General features: G+C 39.7%; 1 protein-coding gene across 1 annotated transcript; it reads left to right on the top strand.

Moving 5' to 3' along the window:
* The first annotated feature begins 962 nt into the window (after nt 1-962).
* Nucleotides 963-17,829, top strand: LOC142855645 (uncharacterized). The gene is given in 6 exon segments (XM_075982103.1): nt 963-1,000; nt 12,851-12,977; nt 13,175-13,232; nt 15,275-15,987; nt 15,990-16,314; nt 16,316-17,829. Coding segments are annotated over 6 exon segments (2,643 nt in total). The 5' UTR covers nt 963-997; the 3' UTR covers nt 17,733-17,829.
* Nucleotides 17,830-18,497: the final 668 nt, after the last annotated feature.

The raw sequence follows: 18,497 nt of genomic DNA, 5'->3' as shown, positions 1-18,497 counted from the left end.
ACACAGGTACCTGCGGGCAGCAAGTCTTTCGGAGGACTTGCGCACCTGCCAACTGGAGGACGGGCTTTTTATAGGGAAGAGCAAAAAGCAAGTTTACAGAAGCAAAAGCGTGGTTATCGATCGACCGGAATGAGGCGGGGGCATGAATGGTTTCCCCTCTTAGCATGGGTGTCAGCAAGAAGCAAGTTTACAGAAGCAAAAGCGTGGTTATCGGAATGCGGCGGGGGGCATGAAAGGTTTCCTCTCTCAGCATGGATGCCTGGCAACAGTCATCCTGTTCCTATCTTATAACTAACCTGCTTTGTTGACATCCTATCTTATTGACATCTTGCCTTGCAGTCTTCCTATCTCTATCTCCTGTTCTCTCAGGCACCTGGGATGTTCTTACGGGAGCAGGCTGGCTGCTGATCCGGAGATTTGTTTAAAACAAACAGGACGTTCCCCCGGGAGCATGCTAGCTGCGGATTTTGAGGAGGGGGTCTGTAGGGTCTTTCAGTGGTCTGTCCCCATCTTTTCGCGACCCTCCTGGACCCGACAGTTTTCTTTGGTACTGTTTTCTGTCCTGGAACTAGTTCTCTGGTCCAGGCTAGCCTCCACTTAGTGATCCGAATTAGAAATGCCTGCCACCAAGCCCGGCTTCTTTGTTTCATTTTGGGACAGGGTCTCACCATGTAGCCCTGAATGGGTTTGAATTCACAGAAATTCGCTATCCTTTTGAGAGCGGGCAGTCAAGACTCGCACCGGAACTTTTCTAAAAGCATTTGTTCTGATACTTTTCGCGAACTGAGTACAGTTCGCCAATCAGGGACCATATTACTAAAAGATGCAAACTGTCCAATCAGGAGCACATATAGTAGCAGCCTGGTCCCGGAAGCCTTTTCTAAAGCTTCGCTTAGGATAAGGGGATTGTTTTGAGGATCTGTGTTGGGCTACTGTGCGTTCTGCCGGGTGCAGGCCTCTTTGGGAGGGAGGACACCAGGCACATCAGACGCAGGGAATGGTGAGTGTGCCTTGGGCTCCTGGAATCCTGACTGCTGTGCGGCGCAAGCACTTAAAGTTTTCCCTGGAGCTGTGCAATCCAGTGGAATGTGGAATCTGGTCCAGCAATGCCTGTGCCCACATACGCTTGAAGTGTGCACCCCACAGACAGCCTTGAGCCCAGAGTTCACCACTGTTCTCTACTGGAATCTGCCCCGTCCTTGCCATCAACCAGCGCCTACACAGACCTTGCAGCGCTGGCGAGGTGGAGTTGCTCAGTCCAGATGCTGTGAAGGGATTTGGGTGTTCTGTGCAGCAGTTTCCCTGCTCATACTTCTGTTTGGGCTTATTTAGTTTTGTGTGTGTGTGTGTGTGTTGTTTGTTTGTTTTGCTTTAGTTTTTTATTTTAGATTTACTCATTTTATTTTGTGTGTAGCCTGCCTGAATACATATCTGTGCACCACGCGCATGCTTTGTGGCGCCTTTGGTTCCTATGAAACTGGAATTACAAATGGTTGTAAACCACCTTGTGGGTTCTGGGAACTGAACCCAGGTCCTTTGCAAGAGCAACACGTGAGCCACTTAGCACTGAGCCACTTCTCTAGCCTCCTTGTTTTGCTTACTTTCACAAAATGATAATGTGCAAGAATTTTTTTCTTGTTCTGACTGCAGTTGCCAAAATTGCCAGTCTGAAGGAGAGAAATTTCAATTTGGTTCACATTTTATTTGTTTGTAGTTTTTTATTATTATTTTTAATCTTATTGAAAACAGTTTCCATTCTCATACAACATATCCTGATTATCATTTTCCCTCCCTCTTATCTTCCCAATATGTTGCATCCAATGTAGACAGTGGGTTATTATACACAGTCACAGTGTGTCCTTTGCATCCAGTGTAGATTGTGGTTGATTATTATACACACAGATAGTCACAGTGTGTACTTTGCATCCGGTGTAGATAGTGGGTTGAACACATTGAAACAGTGTGTACATTGGATCAACAGGTGATTTTTAAGCACAGTGAATTTTCAATCCACCCAGTGTCCTGATGATATTCAGATGTGTTTGATCACCAGACACCAGCTCCAGTGGCTTTGTGTTGTGTTGATAGTCTAATGCTGATTCTCACCATGGTGACTTGATGGAAGTGCATATATGTGTATCTAGTCTGGAAACTTGGTCCCTTCTCCATGCCATCTTTTCTGGCTTTAATATCTAATTTCTTAATTTATTCCATCTCTTGAAAATTAATCTGTGGCCAGGATTTTTCTTGTTCATTTCCCAGTTTTTGGATGGCTAGATCCTTAAATATCTTTAATATCAATAGTAAATTTCATTTTGAAGATTTTTGGTTATTGAGTTGATACTGAGCTAAACCTTGCCTAGAGATGCCCCTTGCTTCCGCCTCCCGAGTGCTAAAATGGCAGAAATGTGTATTCACAGTCATGTGGAAATGATAATTTTTAGTTTGTCTAAGAACTTGTGTCTTGGTAAAGTAGGAGGAAACTACAGAATGATGAACTTACCAAGAACATTAGTATGGAGCTGGAAAGCTACGTCAGTAATTAAGAGCTTTTATGTTCTTGAAAATGACTTGATTTCATTTCCCAGAACTCATGCTGGATGGCTCACAGCCACTGTAACTCCACCTCCGGCGAATCTCTGTCTCTCTGTCTCTGTTTGTCTCTCTCTCTCTCTCTCTCTCTCTCTCTCTCTCTCTCTCTCTCACACACACACACACACACATTTAAAAAGAATGGCAGCTTAATTCCTATGGCTTCTTTCTGTTAGAAAGTCCCATTGCTCTAGTTCTATTGATATCCTTTGTGCCGCACAGTCCACAGTAAAGGCAAATGAACATGTGTGAGAAGAAATGACCAAGAGACTCTGGCTCTTAGAGTGAGTCAACCGTAGGGATAATTCACTTCTTTCCTTTCATGTTGTGAGAGGTGAAGGAAGGGGAGGAAAAGGGGTGAGGAAGAGAATGAGTGTCAATGTAAATTTGGGCACATGTGTCCCATAGCATGTATATGGAGGTCACAGGAAAGCCTAGTGATCACACAGAGCAGACATGTCCTTTAGGCCAGTTTCCGATAATGACACTGTGGTAGAACTAAGTACTGAACGTATTACAAATGGCATCTTTATAATGTCAAAAGTAAATTGTGGCAAACCCAGTTTGTATTAGAAAATTAGATGAACTTCAGGAAATGAATGTGTTTGGTGTCGTAGTGCACTGATAAATTTTTTATTGCCAATTTTGTCAAGTTACATCATTTGGGAGAAGGAACTTGAGTTTCAGGAATTGTATTGATCAGATGGACCTGTGGCCATGTCTGTGAGGGAGTCTTTTAATTGATGGGGATATGGAGGGCTGGTACAGAATGAGCAGCATCCTTTCACATGTGGTACTGGACTATATGAAAAAGTTATCTGATCATGATCCAGTCATCAGGGAGCCACTAATCAGGTTCTTTCATAGTTTCTACTTAGCTTTCTGTTATGGCTTTTCTCAGTGTTGGATTGTAACATGGATGGATAAGGCAAATTAACACATCCTTTGACAATGTTGCCTTTGGTCATGGCATTTATCACAGCAATCAGAAGCAAACTAAAACACAGTAAATTCAGAAAACTCTACAACAGGGCACAATCTTCAAAGATATTGTGGGATTATTTTATAAGTGATTAAATTCCAGTTGTCTGAAGTTGCTCTATAATCCAGAAATGGTAGCTTTGCTATAAGAAGGTAGGTTTGTGCAGCCCTGTTCCAGTCTCCTTCCCTCTTGCATTTTGAGGAGAGGGAGACGTAGGTTTGGATGCTTTCTATCTGAACAGTGATGCAATCAATAAATAAAGGTTCTATCTTCTCCTCAGTTTTAGTTCCTTTCCAGTTACTTCTCACCTCATGTTTTCTCTAAATTTATTGACATAATCTTAAAACTTCTGGTAATCTTTATTGAGAGTAAGGGATTATATAAATGTAATTCTAAGCACAGAGGCAAGGAAAACATCCTCTGTTGGGATCCTGATCTTCAACAATTCATTTCTCTGGCATATACCATGACCCATGATGTAGTCATGTGACTGAGGGAAACTGTAAGCATGGTAGAAGTAAAATCTAGCAAGATGTCCTTTGGGACAAGCCTGGGCCATGGGATCTCTCCCTTAAAAATATAGACTTGAAAGTCATCATCAAATAGCAACTGTCTAGTGATATAAATGTTTAAAAGGCATTATATATCACACCTAAATAGTTATCATTCTGAGTGTATTAGATTTTAGATTATTTTTAAATCATTTAATGATGATGTTCTCCTACAATAGATACAAAGAATAGAATACTAGACCCCCGGAGTTGGTAAATGGTATCTGTCAAGAAATGTGTCCATTTCTTTTAGATTTTCCAGTTTTGTGGAGTCCAGGTTTTTGAAATATGACCCGATGCTCCTCAGATTTCCCATTGTCTGTTATTTTGTTGTCCTGTTTTCTTTCTGATTTTGCTAATTTAAAGATTCTCTGTCTGTATTTTAGTTTGGATAAGAGCCAACTCTTTTATTGATTCTTTGTATTGTTCTCTTTGTTTATATTTTACTGATTTCACCTCTCAGTTCGATGATTTTTGTAGCCTACTTTCCCATTAGTGTATTTTGTTTCTTTTTGTTTTAGAACTTTCAGGTGTACCATTAAATCCTAGTATAAGATCTCTGAAAATTCCTTGTGTAAGCATTTTGTGCTACGAACTTTCCTTTTATCACCGCTTTCATAGTGTCCTATAAATTTGGATATGTTGTATTCATTTTCATTGAATTCTAGGATGTCTTTAATTTCTTTCTTATATATGTCTTGACTCAGTGGTAATTCAGTTGAGAGTTGTTCAATTTCCATAAGTTTGTTGACTTTCTTTAGTTTGTGTAGTTGTTCAACTCTAACTTTAAGCTTTTTGATTTAAGGTTTTTTTTTATGGTAATCACCTTTGATTTCCTTCCTCTCTCCTCCCTCCCCCACCTGCTTTCTCTAGCTAAGTATTCTCTCCAACATCTCCTGGTGTTGGGGGTTTTCTCACAGAGCTGAGGATTTACCTTTTCACACCTCATCCAGTATGGGGTTTGCATGTTTACTTAAAAAAAACCAAACAAACAATGTGCGAGATTTTTTATTGTCGTTTCTCCTGCAGTGTTCAAAATTACCACTTGGGAGAAAGAGAAAAATTTCTATTCGCTTCATATTTTATTTCTGTGGAGTGATTATTTTTGAGGTTAAAATTGGAATTTTGAAAGCTATGCCCAGATTTGCTGAATGTGGAAAGGGCCTGGAAAATCTTGTAAAGATCTCCATGAAATTGGAATCATATTTCTGTTGCTGTTACTTGTTTTGCTATAGGTTGCTTTAAACAAAAGGGATTGGGTGTGTGAATTTGTAACTAGTAAATTCTCAGCATTCCAGTCCTTGAAAAAGAACCAAAACAGAACATTAACAATTCATCTCTTTGCTTTTGTCTTCAAAAAGTTGGTTTTGTAGGTATTATAATTTCTGATCATTGGGAATGCTTAGGAAAGTTGAGAGAAAGATATTTGCTTTCTGCCTGCTGGAGAAAATGCTTTTAATTTGAAATTAGCATTGATTGTGCAGTACATTAAAAATATATTTATTACTCTTGTGTGTGTCATTACTTTGATTTTCATTTTCATTTATAATTAATGTTTAATTTAGTATGTTTTTTTTTTTGTCTCTTTGGTGACAGGGTTTCTTCTGTGTAGCCCCGGAGTTCCCTGTGTTGACCAGACTAGCTTTGGACTCAGATAACACCTTTTTGCTTTATGTATTCTGGAATTAAAGGCTTGCATCAACATCTCTGACTTTCTTTTCCTTTTTAAATTTTTTTTTTGAGTCAGAATTACTTGTGTGCCACTAGGCAGGTCTGTAAATCACTCGATAACGGAGGATCACCAAGAGCCATTATATTCCATCTCCTCCTCTCTTCCCTTTCCAGTGCTTGTTTTATCCTTTAAGTCCTAGTGTGTTGACCATTCTACTTGCATATTGTGGTGGTTTCAAAGAAAATGGTCCCCAAAAGGGAGTGGTACTATTAGAAGGTGTGGCTTTTTTGGAGTGGTCTCGTTGGAGGAAGTGTATCACTGTGAGTGTGGGATTTTGAGGTCTTCTTTTCTCAAGCTGTGCTCGGTGTGGTACACAGTTCACTTCCTGTTGCTTGCAGATCAAGGTGTAGACCTCTCAGTTTCTTTTCCCACACTATGCCTGCCTGCACGCCGCCATGTCACTTGCCCTGATAATAATAGAGTAAATCTCTGAAACCATAATCTAATCCAAATCAAATGTTTCCTTTATAAGAGTTGCTGTGGTAATGGTATCTCTTCACAGCAATGGAAACCCTAAGAAAGACACCAGTTGGTACCAGGAACAGGGGTATTGCAATAGACCTTTGTTTGGAGGAATTTGGACTTTGGGAGTTTGGGTTGGGAAAGAGTTTCTGTGATCGTGGTGTCTCTCCAGAGCAATAGAGACTAATTAAGACACATACCTAATGCAGTCTACAATACCTGCAACTTTCTACCTATCCGCAGATCTCATGAGCCTTTCTCCATGGTCTCTATGGACACTCAGTATGGAACAGATGGATAAGAGGTCAAAGAGTGAATACATACATGAGAGAGATAGCATTTGACTTTGCATACTTAGCTTACATGGCTCAGTATATTTATACATTTGTAGTTACATCCATTTTCTTTAAAATTTCATTGCAGCATCAATTCCCATGTGTTTAGGTGCCACAATTCCATTTTCCAGACGTCAGTTGTTAGACCTCCATGCTGATTCTTTTTCTACCTGTTGGTACCGGAAGAGCAATGCACATAACTGTGCATGTATCTGTGGTAGTGTAGGGCCTTTTTTCATCACATTTGGAGAGATGTTTTTACTTCTGAGCTGAGCTCATGCTGATTGCTTGTTAATTGCAGCAGTTTAAACTCCGCTCACAGTGCCTAAGTATTCACTTTCCCACACATTGCCCATAGGATTTGAAGGCTTGCATGACAGGCTTTTCACCTGCTTATGTGTATCCTAGCCCTCTGGACAGCTGTTTTGTTGTTTTGCTATTAAAAGGCTAATAACTCGGGCTGAAGAAATGGCTCAGAGGTTAAGAGCACTGACTGCTCTTCCGGAGGTCCTGAGTTTGATTCCCAGCAACCGCATGGTGGCTCACAACCATCTGTAGTGAGATCTGGTGCCCTCTTCTGGCCTGAGGGCATACATGGAGGCTGAACACTGTTTACATAATAAATAAATAAATCTTTAAAAAAATAAATAAAAGGCTAATAACTCTTTCAAATAAATGTTTATTGTTGGGAATTTTGTACATATGAGGTATTTTATTAGTATTTAGTATTTTATTTATACCCTTTGCACATGTGTCTTTTGTTTGGTTGATTTGTTTTCATTTTATTTTTGTATTTTATAACCCATTTCATTCAGTTAGTGCTGTACAAAAGTGTGTGGCCTCCCAGGTACCTGGACAGCATATTAGTGGCCATATTCCTAAAGATAAATGACTTTCCATGCCCCCAAAGCCATCAGTTGCCAGTAACTTCTTAGCTAGTGGTGGCCTTCTTGAGGACCAGTCACTTTCAACCCAGTATTTTCACTGTCATGACGTAAAGTGTTTGGGGATTTTGGAATTTGATAGCAGTATCGTAGAATATTGTATGAAACTGACCTCCTTCTTAATAAGGGTACTTTTCTTTCCCTTGTGTCTTTGTCCATTGACCTTCTAGAAACTACAATGGTCATACTTGTAATAAATAAATTATTATTTATGTAACTGGTGCAGTATTTTGTCAATATGAAATCCGTAGTTTCCAAATGATTTGTTCTGAATGACACAGGAAGAAAAAGAAAGCAAATGAGACAAAGACAAAAGAAAACATTTCTCATAAGTGACAAGTTACTGTAGATCTAGGACAGAGAAATTGTCCTAAATTGAAATCAAGTATTCCTACATTGTTTGTGATTTGGCAGAATGATCTATTAATCCACTTTCCTTGTGTTTTCTATTGATTTCTTATCCATTTCTGGTGAACAACATAGAGGTTGCAAGCTGTATCATAGGACATGGAGGCCTTGGGTTGGATTCCTTTAGTCAGAACTGATTAGTTCAGTTAGTTGTTGCAGCCAGAGGTACCACAATAAAAATGGGGCAGAAAATATGGAGGATAATTTTTAGTTGTTAGAGGAAAATTTGTTTACTTCCCTCTTTGCCCAGTACTTAATTGGTTGTTGGAGTCTGGACAGGGAATTCCCATGTAGAGGAAGGTAACTTTGTTCAAAGCAAAGACATACTGCAGGACAGAAATACGCAGTGAAAGGTGTCAGCAGGCACCATAAGTAAGGGTAAACAAAGATATAAGTTATCTTGGGGGGCTTTGGGAGAAAGGGAATTTGGTTGCTAAGAGACACAACATGCACAGAAGAAGGTATGGCGTTTTGACTGACAGGATTGCATTTGGTAAGCCTTGCTAACTGCACATGACACTTCACATAGTCATCTGGTTTTTTTTAATTTTTTTTATTTTTATTTTCATTTTTTTATTGAAAAAAATTTCCGTCTCCTCCCAGCCTCCCATTTTCCTCCCCTTCCCCCTACTCCTCTTTCCCTCCCCCCACTCATCTCCCCCTCCCTCTCCAGTCCAAAGAGCTATCAGGGTTCCCTGCTATGTGGGAAGTTCAAGGTCCTCCCCCTCCATCCAGGTCTGGGAAGGTGAGCATCCAGACTGGTTAGGCTCCCACAAAGCCAGGACATGAAGTAGGATCAAAACCCAGTGCCATTGTGCTTGGCTTCTCATCAGCCCTCATTGTCCGCCATGTTCCGGTTTTATCCCATGCTTTTTCAGACCCAGCCCAGCTGGCCTTGTTGAGCCCCAATAGATCAGCCCCACTGTCTCAGTGGTGGGTGCACCCCTCGCGGTCCTGACTTCCTTGCTCATGTTCTCCCTCCTTCTGCTCCTCATTTGGACCTTGGGAGCTCAGTCCAGTGCTCCAATGTGGGTCTCTGTCTCTATCTCCATCCATCACCAGATGAAGGTTCTATGGTGATATGCAAGATATTCATCAGTATGACTATAGGATAGGGCCATTTCAGGTTCCCTCTTCTCAGCTGCCCAAGGAACTAACTGGGGACATCTCCCTGGACACCTGGGAGCCCCTCTAGGGTCAAGCCTCTTGCCAACCCTAAGATGGCTCCCTTAATTAAGATATATACTTCCCTGCTCCCATATCCACCCTTTCTTTATACCGACCATCCCATTCCCCCAAGTTCCCCCCATCCTCCCCTTGTCATCTGGTTTTCAAAATGTGCAGTCCCAATTACTTACAGGCAAACATTTTTCTTTAAAAAAAGAGAGAGCAAAGAGAAAAAGTCTTTAACATTCATTTTGAGAACAAAGTTTACCTTATTGCACATGCACCTAGAGCTACTTAATTTCAGGTCAGCCTGTTTCCCATGGGTTCCTTAAGTTTACCAAAAGCCATCTGAATACAAAAAGAAGTTACTAAGGCATTGCTAAAGGAACTAACTTGTTATTTTTTTTAAATCAGATATAGATACAGCCCACTAAAGATGATTTTCCTAAGAAGGATACCCATAGGCTGCTAGGTGCATTGTTCAGAGAGGACTGTGCAGAGCCCAAACTAAGTAGAGTCCCAGGTTGCTCAGTTTTCCCTACGTTGCCTGCTTCACTATTGTCTCTGCATAGTGACATCTGATAAACTTGTTATCAATTGAACTGCTTTCCCTGTTTAAAATTCTGGTTTGCTCAATTCTTTTCCTCTATTAACGTTCTTGACAATCTGTACATTCACATTAATTTCAAGTTCTCTGATGTAAGGCACAATGAGCTATAGTCTTGACTACACTAGCACGGGAATGGCCCTTACTCTAGTTCTCTGCAGAATCCTTGATCCTACTGACATTTCCTGATTCACACCTCCTCTGTGATCATTTCTTTTAGCATTTTTGTCTTTGAAGCATTTACCAGAATGTTGTATGAGGCCGCTTGTTTGTTCCCGACTGCCCAGACCTGAAATAACCACAGAGAAACTATGTTAATTAAATCACTGCTTGGCCCATTTGCTCTAGCTTCTTATAGGCTAACTCAAAGTCTTAATTTAACCCATTTCTATTAATTTGTGTATTGTACGTGACTGTTACTTACTGGGTAATGTTCTGGCTCGTTGGTCCCTGGTGTCAACTACATGACATCTCACTGATTTTGCCTTCTTTCTCCCAGCATTCAGTTTAGTTTCCCCACATACTTCTATTCTACCCTCTGCAGGCCTAAGACAATTTCTTTATTAGCCAATGGTAATCACAGCATACAGAGGAGAAGCCCACATCACCTCCCCTTTTCTGTTTAAATAAAAAGGAAGGTTTTAATTTTAACATAGTAAAAGTACATATAACAAAACAGGTATCAAGCAAGAATTACAGTTACAATATTTATATCTAGTTTATCTTTCATCATAGCTAAGGAAAATTATAACTATATATTCTTTAACTTCATCAAAGACTCCAGAAGGATATACTATTACCTAAGTAAACAGGAAGTACATTGTAAATAACTTCCAAAACTCTAGAATTGACAGAGACATCTTGTTGCCTGGACAGTCACCCAAAGTTCTTCTGTATTGTTGGGGCATCCAATTGTCAGTCTACAGACCCATAGCATCCAGCAGTCTTTTCCACAAAACACAAAATTTCAAAGACAGTTCAGCCTAGTATTAGCAGTTTGTCAGTCACTTTCTTCTGTGTCCTGCAGAATGTCTGGCAGACTCTTTCATGAAGCAGAAACCCCAATGGACTGTCTCACCTTTAGGCAAATTTTGAAGACAAGGTACCTTTAAAGTATATATGTTGGTTACTCAGCTCCCTCATAGTAAAAATATTAAAAGAAAATACAATAATTACATAATCCAGATTCTCTGTGTATTTTCCATCTTTATGTGGTTTATTTTTCTTACTCTATTACTTTTCTACAAGCTTAATATTTATTTTATTATCTTTACTCCTTTAATCTTTGACTGTCTCTTTTTAATTACATTTACTGTCTCTTTACTCTTTTTCTTCTTTCTCCCAAGCCTATGTACATTTTTTAAACACAGTATTCTCATTTAGAGGTCTTTTATGTCTGAATCTGTCCGTATTGTGTATCTGTAATCCTTTTCTGACCAGGATGACTTCTTAAAATGCTAAGCACGAATTAAAAACTTAGGCAGCATTGCTAGGACAAATATGGCTTTGCCTGCTTGCTCCACCCAGTCCATGCACTGCCTCTGAGACTGCTGGTGGGAGCTGTGTTCACTCTGGAAACCAGCTGGCCCATGCTGCCACCAAGTAATGTGCAGCATGCTGCCCACACACCCCATTTAAATGCTCAGCCTCCTGAAAGAGCCAGAGTTTGCACTGGCAGCATGGCCCAGAAAGCTGCTGTTTGAAAACTGAGTGGCATTTTATCTGCTGCCGCTGAATCAGTAAGGCCTTCCTTAAAGGAACTGCAGCATGCCACCAGCAAGCAAGGTCATTCAGGGGGAAACAATATGGCTAAACTTTGTTTTTTAGTGTCTAGAATACTTTTCCAATCCCTCTCTGACTTTATGTGGATTTAGCTAGCACATGTTGGAGCACCAAGGAATCCCATTATCACCAGAATAATTCTTTAAGCTCTGCTTTTAGTGTGCTCAAGCTTTGGTCCTTTCTAAAGAAAAACTTCTTGCCAATTCCTCCACATTCCTTCCAAAACAAATTCTAACTGGAAACAGAAAGAACCTGGTTAGATTTGCTTATACCAGTGGCCCCAGTCTTTCTTTTCGAATTCTTATATTAGGCTTTTCATTTGGTTCTCAAAAATGACACTGAGAAAAGTGACTTAAAGCAAAAAGAATTTATTTTAGCTCACATTAAAGGGTATAGTCCATAAAAATGTAGCACATTGAAATGGCTGGACAAATCCTACACAATCAGGAATTGAGTGATATATGGTTGTCTGTGTCTTAGCTCCCTCCATCCACTGATGTAATTTCTCTACTGTTGATAGGATACACCCTCTCATGTAGGTGTATGCATTACTTTGAATGTAACTGACACCACCCCCAATATGCTCCTCTGTTTGGAAGCTTGGCCCACTGTTAGTGGAGCTATTTGAAAAATACTAAGAGATGTGGTTTTATTTTAGGAGGTGTGTCAATGGGGGTGGTATTTTAGGTTTTAAAAGTCCATGCCAGGCACCGTGTTCACAGTGTCCTGCTGCCTTTGGATTAGGAATAAGACAATCAGCTACTGTTCCTGTTTCATGCATGTGTGCTTCTTGTCTTGAGTCTCACTGAGCAATTCTCCTAAAGTGTAAGAAAGCCCTGACTAAATGTTTTCTTTTCTAATAGTTGCTTTGTCCTGATATTTCTTTTTATTTTTTCTTTTCTTTTCTTTTTTTTTTTTTTTTTTTTTTTTTTTTTTTGGTTTTTCGAGACAGGGTTTCTCTGTGGCTTTGGAGCCTGTCCTGGAACTAGCTCTTGTAGACCAGACTGGCCTCGAACTCCCAGAGATCTGCCTGCCTCTGCCTCCCGAGTGCTAGGATTAAAGGTGTGCGCCACCACCGCCCGGCCCTGATATTTCTTCACAACAGTAGAATAGTAACTGTGTATCTTCCTTTGAATAAAAATCCAAGGCAGCATCCCACAGATATTCTTGGGTTAACGTTTATCTCCATAATCACTTAGCAGTGTCTTCAGAAACATCTGCCTAGATCATTTGATTCCCTTCTGCATATGTATGAAAAGTAATCATTCCAATATGTGCACTATTTTAGGAGCCAGTGACCATTGAGGATGTGGCTGTGAACTTCACCCCAGGAGAGTGGACTCTGTTGAATTCTAGTCAAAAGAAGCTCTACAAAGATGTGATGAAGGAAACATTTTTGAACCTGATTTTCATTGGTAAACACAAACATGTTCCTGCTGCATATTCTATCAGAGAACAACTGTTTTGTGTTTTTTTGTGTAACAGTATGATTTGAATTCTTGAATGGAACATTTGATGACTTTAGTATGCATGCTCATCTCATAAGAGCTAGATAGTAATAATTTTTAAAATCTTGAATATGTCATAATGAATTCTTTTGGCTTATTTCTAGAGAAAACACTGGAAGAAAATATTGAAGAGGACTACAAAGATCTCTGCAGAAATCTGGGGTAATTTACATTCAATAGAAAGGAATTTTCATCAAACATTTGGGAATGGTAGAACAAGTGAGAACCTTGAAGATGATCCCAATATATCTAAATGCAATATTACAGAAAATCCTATAATGGAGTATTAAATTGTATCATTTAATATTTAAGTATCTCCTCTATATAATCTATGAATATCACTGACATGGATGCCACATTAAGCTACAAAAGAGATTTTCAGTGAATTATTACATAAAAACTTCCCTTTATAGCCAAAGGTATTTACTATCTTTTTATATATTCTTTTGAACCTTTGAAAAAAAAGTTTTTTTGCTTTCTTGTGCTGTGACAAAAAACAACTCTGTGGCGCAGCTCATTGTTAGTCATACTTCCTTGCCACCGTCCCTTCATAAAGAGAAGCTAGGGCAGGAACTCGAGCATGGAAAGAATCTTGAGGCAGGAACTGAAACAGAGGTGATGGAGAAATACCGTTTACTGGTATGCTCCTCATTCCTTACTCAGCCACCTGCCTGATTCAACCCTGGCCCACACCTCTAGCGGGACACCACCAACAGCGAGGCTGAGCCGTTCCATATCAGTCACTCATTAGGAACCTGTGCACACAGATTCACCTGAAAGTCAATCTGATAGAACTGTTCTCTCAGTTGAAATTTCCGATTCTCGGAAGTGCTTTCTAGCTTGTGTCAAGCTGTGAAATGCAGTCCAGGACAACTGATCTCTTGTCAGGTGACACACAAATACATAGCTAGTAATCTCTACTCTTCCATTCACTGTTTGTCCCTAAACAGTCCTGATAGCACAATATAAAGTATAACATGACATTAGAAGTCTCCCAGTGTTTAAGACACTAACATGCGTCTTTCACATCGTTCTCAGCATTCCTATTCTCTAAGCTCCTGCAAATGTTCATTAACCTCTGACCATTCAATGATTTTTTTCTTTTTCTTTTTTTGGATTTTCAAGACAGGGTTTCTCTGTAGCTTTTAGTTCCTGTCCTGGAACTAGCTTTTGTAGGCCAGGCTGGCCTTGAACTCACAGAGATCCATCTGTCTGCCTTTGCCTCTCGAGTGCTGGGATTAAAGGCATGCAACACCACCACCCAGCTCAATGATTTTTTTTTTCTAGCCCAGTGTTCTAGGCATTCTCACAGTCCTTGGTACAGTGATAAGCTCAGCTCTGTCAGAAAAATACCCCACGAACCTGGGAAACAATTTGTATTTTAGAGTGCTTTTGTTCCTGTGATAAACACAATGACTAATGTCATCTTTGGGGGTAATGGGGCTTATTTTGGTTTATACTTCCATGTTACATTCCAAAAAGGAAGGCAGGACAGGAACCTGGAGGCCAGAACTGAATTGGAGGCCATGGAGGAATGCTGCTCACTAGCTTGCTCCTTTTCTACACAGTTCAAGCCATTCTGCCCAGAGACACACCATGCAACATGGTTTAAGCCCTCTTGTCACTCAGAAATGAACAAATGCTCCCATAGACTTGATTACACACCAATCTGATGAAGCCATTTTCGCAGTTGAGGGGTCCTGTCCTTAGATGGCCCTGGCTTGGGTCTACTTGATCACAAACTAAGCAACACAGGCAGAGTATATAGAATACCAAAATACCACCGTGTTACATACTTTAAGACATTTTTATAATTGCCTCATAATGCCAGCATCTTTGCCTGAATGTTCACTCCTTTGATGTCCGTTGATTATGTTATGTGTATGTGTGCTTGTGTATATGACCTGTACAAAAAAAAAAAGAACTGTGGAAGGCAGAAAATGGCATCAGATCCTTCAGATCATATAACAAGAATTTGTGAGTCCTCCTCATGGATGCTGGTAAGCAAACTGCAGTCTGCTGGAAGAGATCGGATTGTTCTTAATTTCTGAGCTTTCAGCTACTTTGTAATTCTTATAAAAGTTAAGTAAACACTATACTATACATGTTAATACATGAGAGGGTCTTTACATGCGGTCCATACTGCCCTGAACAACCTTCAACCTTTCCCTTGTTTACACTAATGCTCTCTCTCTTTCTTGCAGAACTCAGGTGATTGAGAAAGACTGTGGATATGAATGTGGTAGTCAGTGTGATGAAAATCAGGAGCCATTGCCAGAAAATATTAATAAAGACACGCCTTCTTCAATTAGAGTTTATGAAAGCCAGTCACATGTAAGAAACATCATTGGTCATTCATCCTCACATATTTGTCCACGAGACCAAACTGGAATAAAACAGTCTGAATATATGGAAGCTGTGGCAAAGGCTTTCAAACATGAGAAACATTGGAAAGATATCAATCAGATACTTGAAACTTTTGCAGAGAAGTCCTGTAAAAATCAATATAATGAGGTCTGTAGGAATCTCCCTTCTGGTAAGTCTCAGGAGAGAACTCACACCAAAGATAAACTCATTGTAGAAGTCTTAAAGAGGTACAAATATGGCCAGAAAGATGAAGGGATCCATACAGAAGTGAAACCATTTGTGTATAAGCATTGTGAAGAAGCTTTCATTGATTCAATTGACCTCATCAGCCATGAAAAAATTCATACTGGCGATAAAAGTTACATTTGTAAGCAATGTGGGAAAACATTTAAATATGCTTCATGTTTTGAGAAACATAAAGTAAGTCACAAAGGAGAGAAACTTTATTCATGTAAGTACTGCGGGAAAGTCTTCACCTGCTCCTATAGTCATAACATCCATGAAAGTATTCACACCGGAGAAAAGCTTTATACCTGTAAGCATTGTGGAAAAGCTTCACCAGTCCCACTTATTTTAAAATTCATGAAAGACTTCACACTGGAGAAAAACCCTACACATGTAAATATTGTGATAAAACGTTTGCCATTTTGAGTTCTCGTAATACTCATGAAAGAGTTCACAGGGCTGGGAAGGCTTTTCCATGTAAGCATTGTGGAAAAGCCTTTACCAGCTCCAGTTGGAGAAATATTCATGAAAAGAGTCACACTGGAGAGAAGCCTTATGCATGTAAGCATTGTGGAAAAACCTTTTATGGATCTAGTTCTCGTGACTCTCATGAAAGAAGTCACACCGGGGAGAAATCCTTTGTTTGCAAAACGTGGGAAAATGTTCCTTCTCTCTCATCATCTTATCAGCCATGAAAGAATTCACTCTGGCAAAAAACCTTATGCATGTAAGCATTGTGGAAAAACCTTCACCAGTTCCAGGTGGCGTGAGACTCATGAAAGAAATCACAATCTAAAGAAGCCTCAGTTTGTATGTAAGCATTGTAAGAAGTCTTTCACCAGTTCAAAGCTCTGTGCCATTCATGAAAGAACACACACTAGAAAGAAACTTTATGCTTTTAAGCATTGTGGGAAAACCCTCAACAGTTCCATGCACTGTAACATTCATAAAAGAACTCACACTGGAGAGAAGCCTTATCCGTGTCAGCATTGTGGGAAAGCCTTCCCTAATTCTTATAATCGTAATATCCATGAAAGAACTCACACTGGAGAGAAGCCTTATCCCTGTCAGCATTGTGGGAAAACCTTTGCCAGTTCCACTTGCCGTAATATTCATGTAAAAACTCACACTGGAGAGAAGCCTTATACATGTAAGCATTGTGGAAAAACATTTACCCGTTCCAGTCATCTGGATATTCATGAAAGAACTCACACTGGAGAGAAGCCTTATGCCTGTAAGCATTGTGGGAAAGCCTTCCCTAATTCTTATAATCATAATATCCATGGAAGAACTCACACTGGAGAGAAACCTTATGCACGCAAGCATTGTGGAAAAACTTTTCAAACTTCTTATAGTTGTAACATCCATGAAAGAACTCACACAAGAGAGAAACCTTATGCATGTAAGCATTGTGGGAAAACCTTCACTAGTTCTACTTACCGTAACATTCATGAAAGAAATCATAGTGGAGAGAATCTTCCTGCATGCAAGCATTGTGGAAAAACCTTTCAGACTTCTTATAGTTGTAACACCCATGAAAGAACTCACACAGGAGAGAAATCTTATGCGTGTAAGCATTGTGGGAAAACCTTCACCAGTTCTGCTTACTGTAACATTCATGAAAGAATTCACAGTGGAGAGAATCTTCATGCATGCAAGCATTGTGGAAAAACCTTTCAAAGTTCTTATCATTGTAACATCCATGAAAGAACTTACACAGGAGAGAAACCTTATGCATGTAAGCATTGTGGGAAAACCTTTCAAAGTTCTTATCATTGTAATATCCATGAAAGAACTTACACAGGAGAGAAACCTTATGCATGTAAGCATTGTGGGAAAACCTTCATCAGTTCCATTACTTGTAAAATTCATGAAAGAACTCACACAAGAGAGAAGCCTTATGCATGCAAGCATTGTGGCAGTACCTTTGCCATTTTGAGTTCTCTTAACATTCACGAAAGAACTCACACTGGAGAGAAAACTTATGCATGCAAGCATTGTGGAAAAGTTTTCACTTGTTCCAGTTATCGTAATATTCATGAAAGAGGTCACACTAAAGAGAAGCCTTAAGTGTGTAAGCATTGTGGAAATTTTTGTCAATTTCAATTGGTGGAACACTCCTGAAAGAATTCAGACTAGTTAAAAACCCTTTGTGTGATTTCTGTTCAGTCTGATGATCTTACTATTCATGGAAGAATTCACATGGGAGAGAAGCTTTATGCATGTAAGCATTGTGGAGGGATCTTCAGTTGCTCTTGTCATAAGAATCATGAAAGCGGTCACTCTAGAAAGTAGTATAATACAAGTAAATGTGGGTAAATCGTTCACAAGTTCCACTTGCCACAGGAGTCATAAAAACATTCACACAGGAGAAAAACCATTTGTAAACCATGGAAAACTGTTTCTTTGCTCTAATTATTTTACTAAGCATAAAAGATCTCATAGTGGAGAGGAACATTACTAATGTCACCATTGCGAGAAGCCTTTAATGCTTCCAGTTCCTGTAGCATGCAGTGGAGCAACTTACACTGGGGAGAAGCCTAGTGCATGTAAGCATCTTGCAAAAGCTTTCACAGTTCCATTTGCTGCAACATTCATAAAGAATTCACCTGGAGTGAAGCTGTACATGTGTAACCATGTGGAAAAGCCTTTGGCAGTGATGTTTTCTATTATACTCATGAACACACTGATGGAAAACTTTGTAATAAATGTGCGTTGACTGAGTTTTCTGTCCTGCCTGGTTTCCACAATCATTAAGTCCCAAAGAAATCACACAGAGGTCTATATTCGTTATAGACTGATTGGCCCATTAGCTCAGGCTTCTTATTAACTCTT

This window comes from Microtus pennsylvanicus, chromosome 8 (assembly GCF_037038515.1).
Source record: "Microtus pennsylvanicus isolate mMicPen1 chromosome 8, mMicPen1.hap1, whole genome shotgun sequence".
Lineage (NCBI taxonomy): Eukaryota > Metazoa > Chordata > Mammalia > Rodentia > Cricetidae > Microtus > Microtus pennsylvanicus.
Note: the sequence above shows the minus strand (reverse complement) of the source record. Positions and strands in the feature narration are given on the sequence as shown.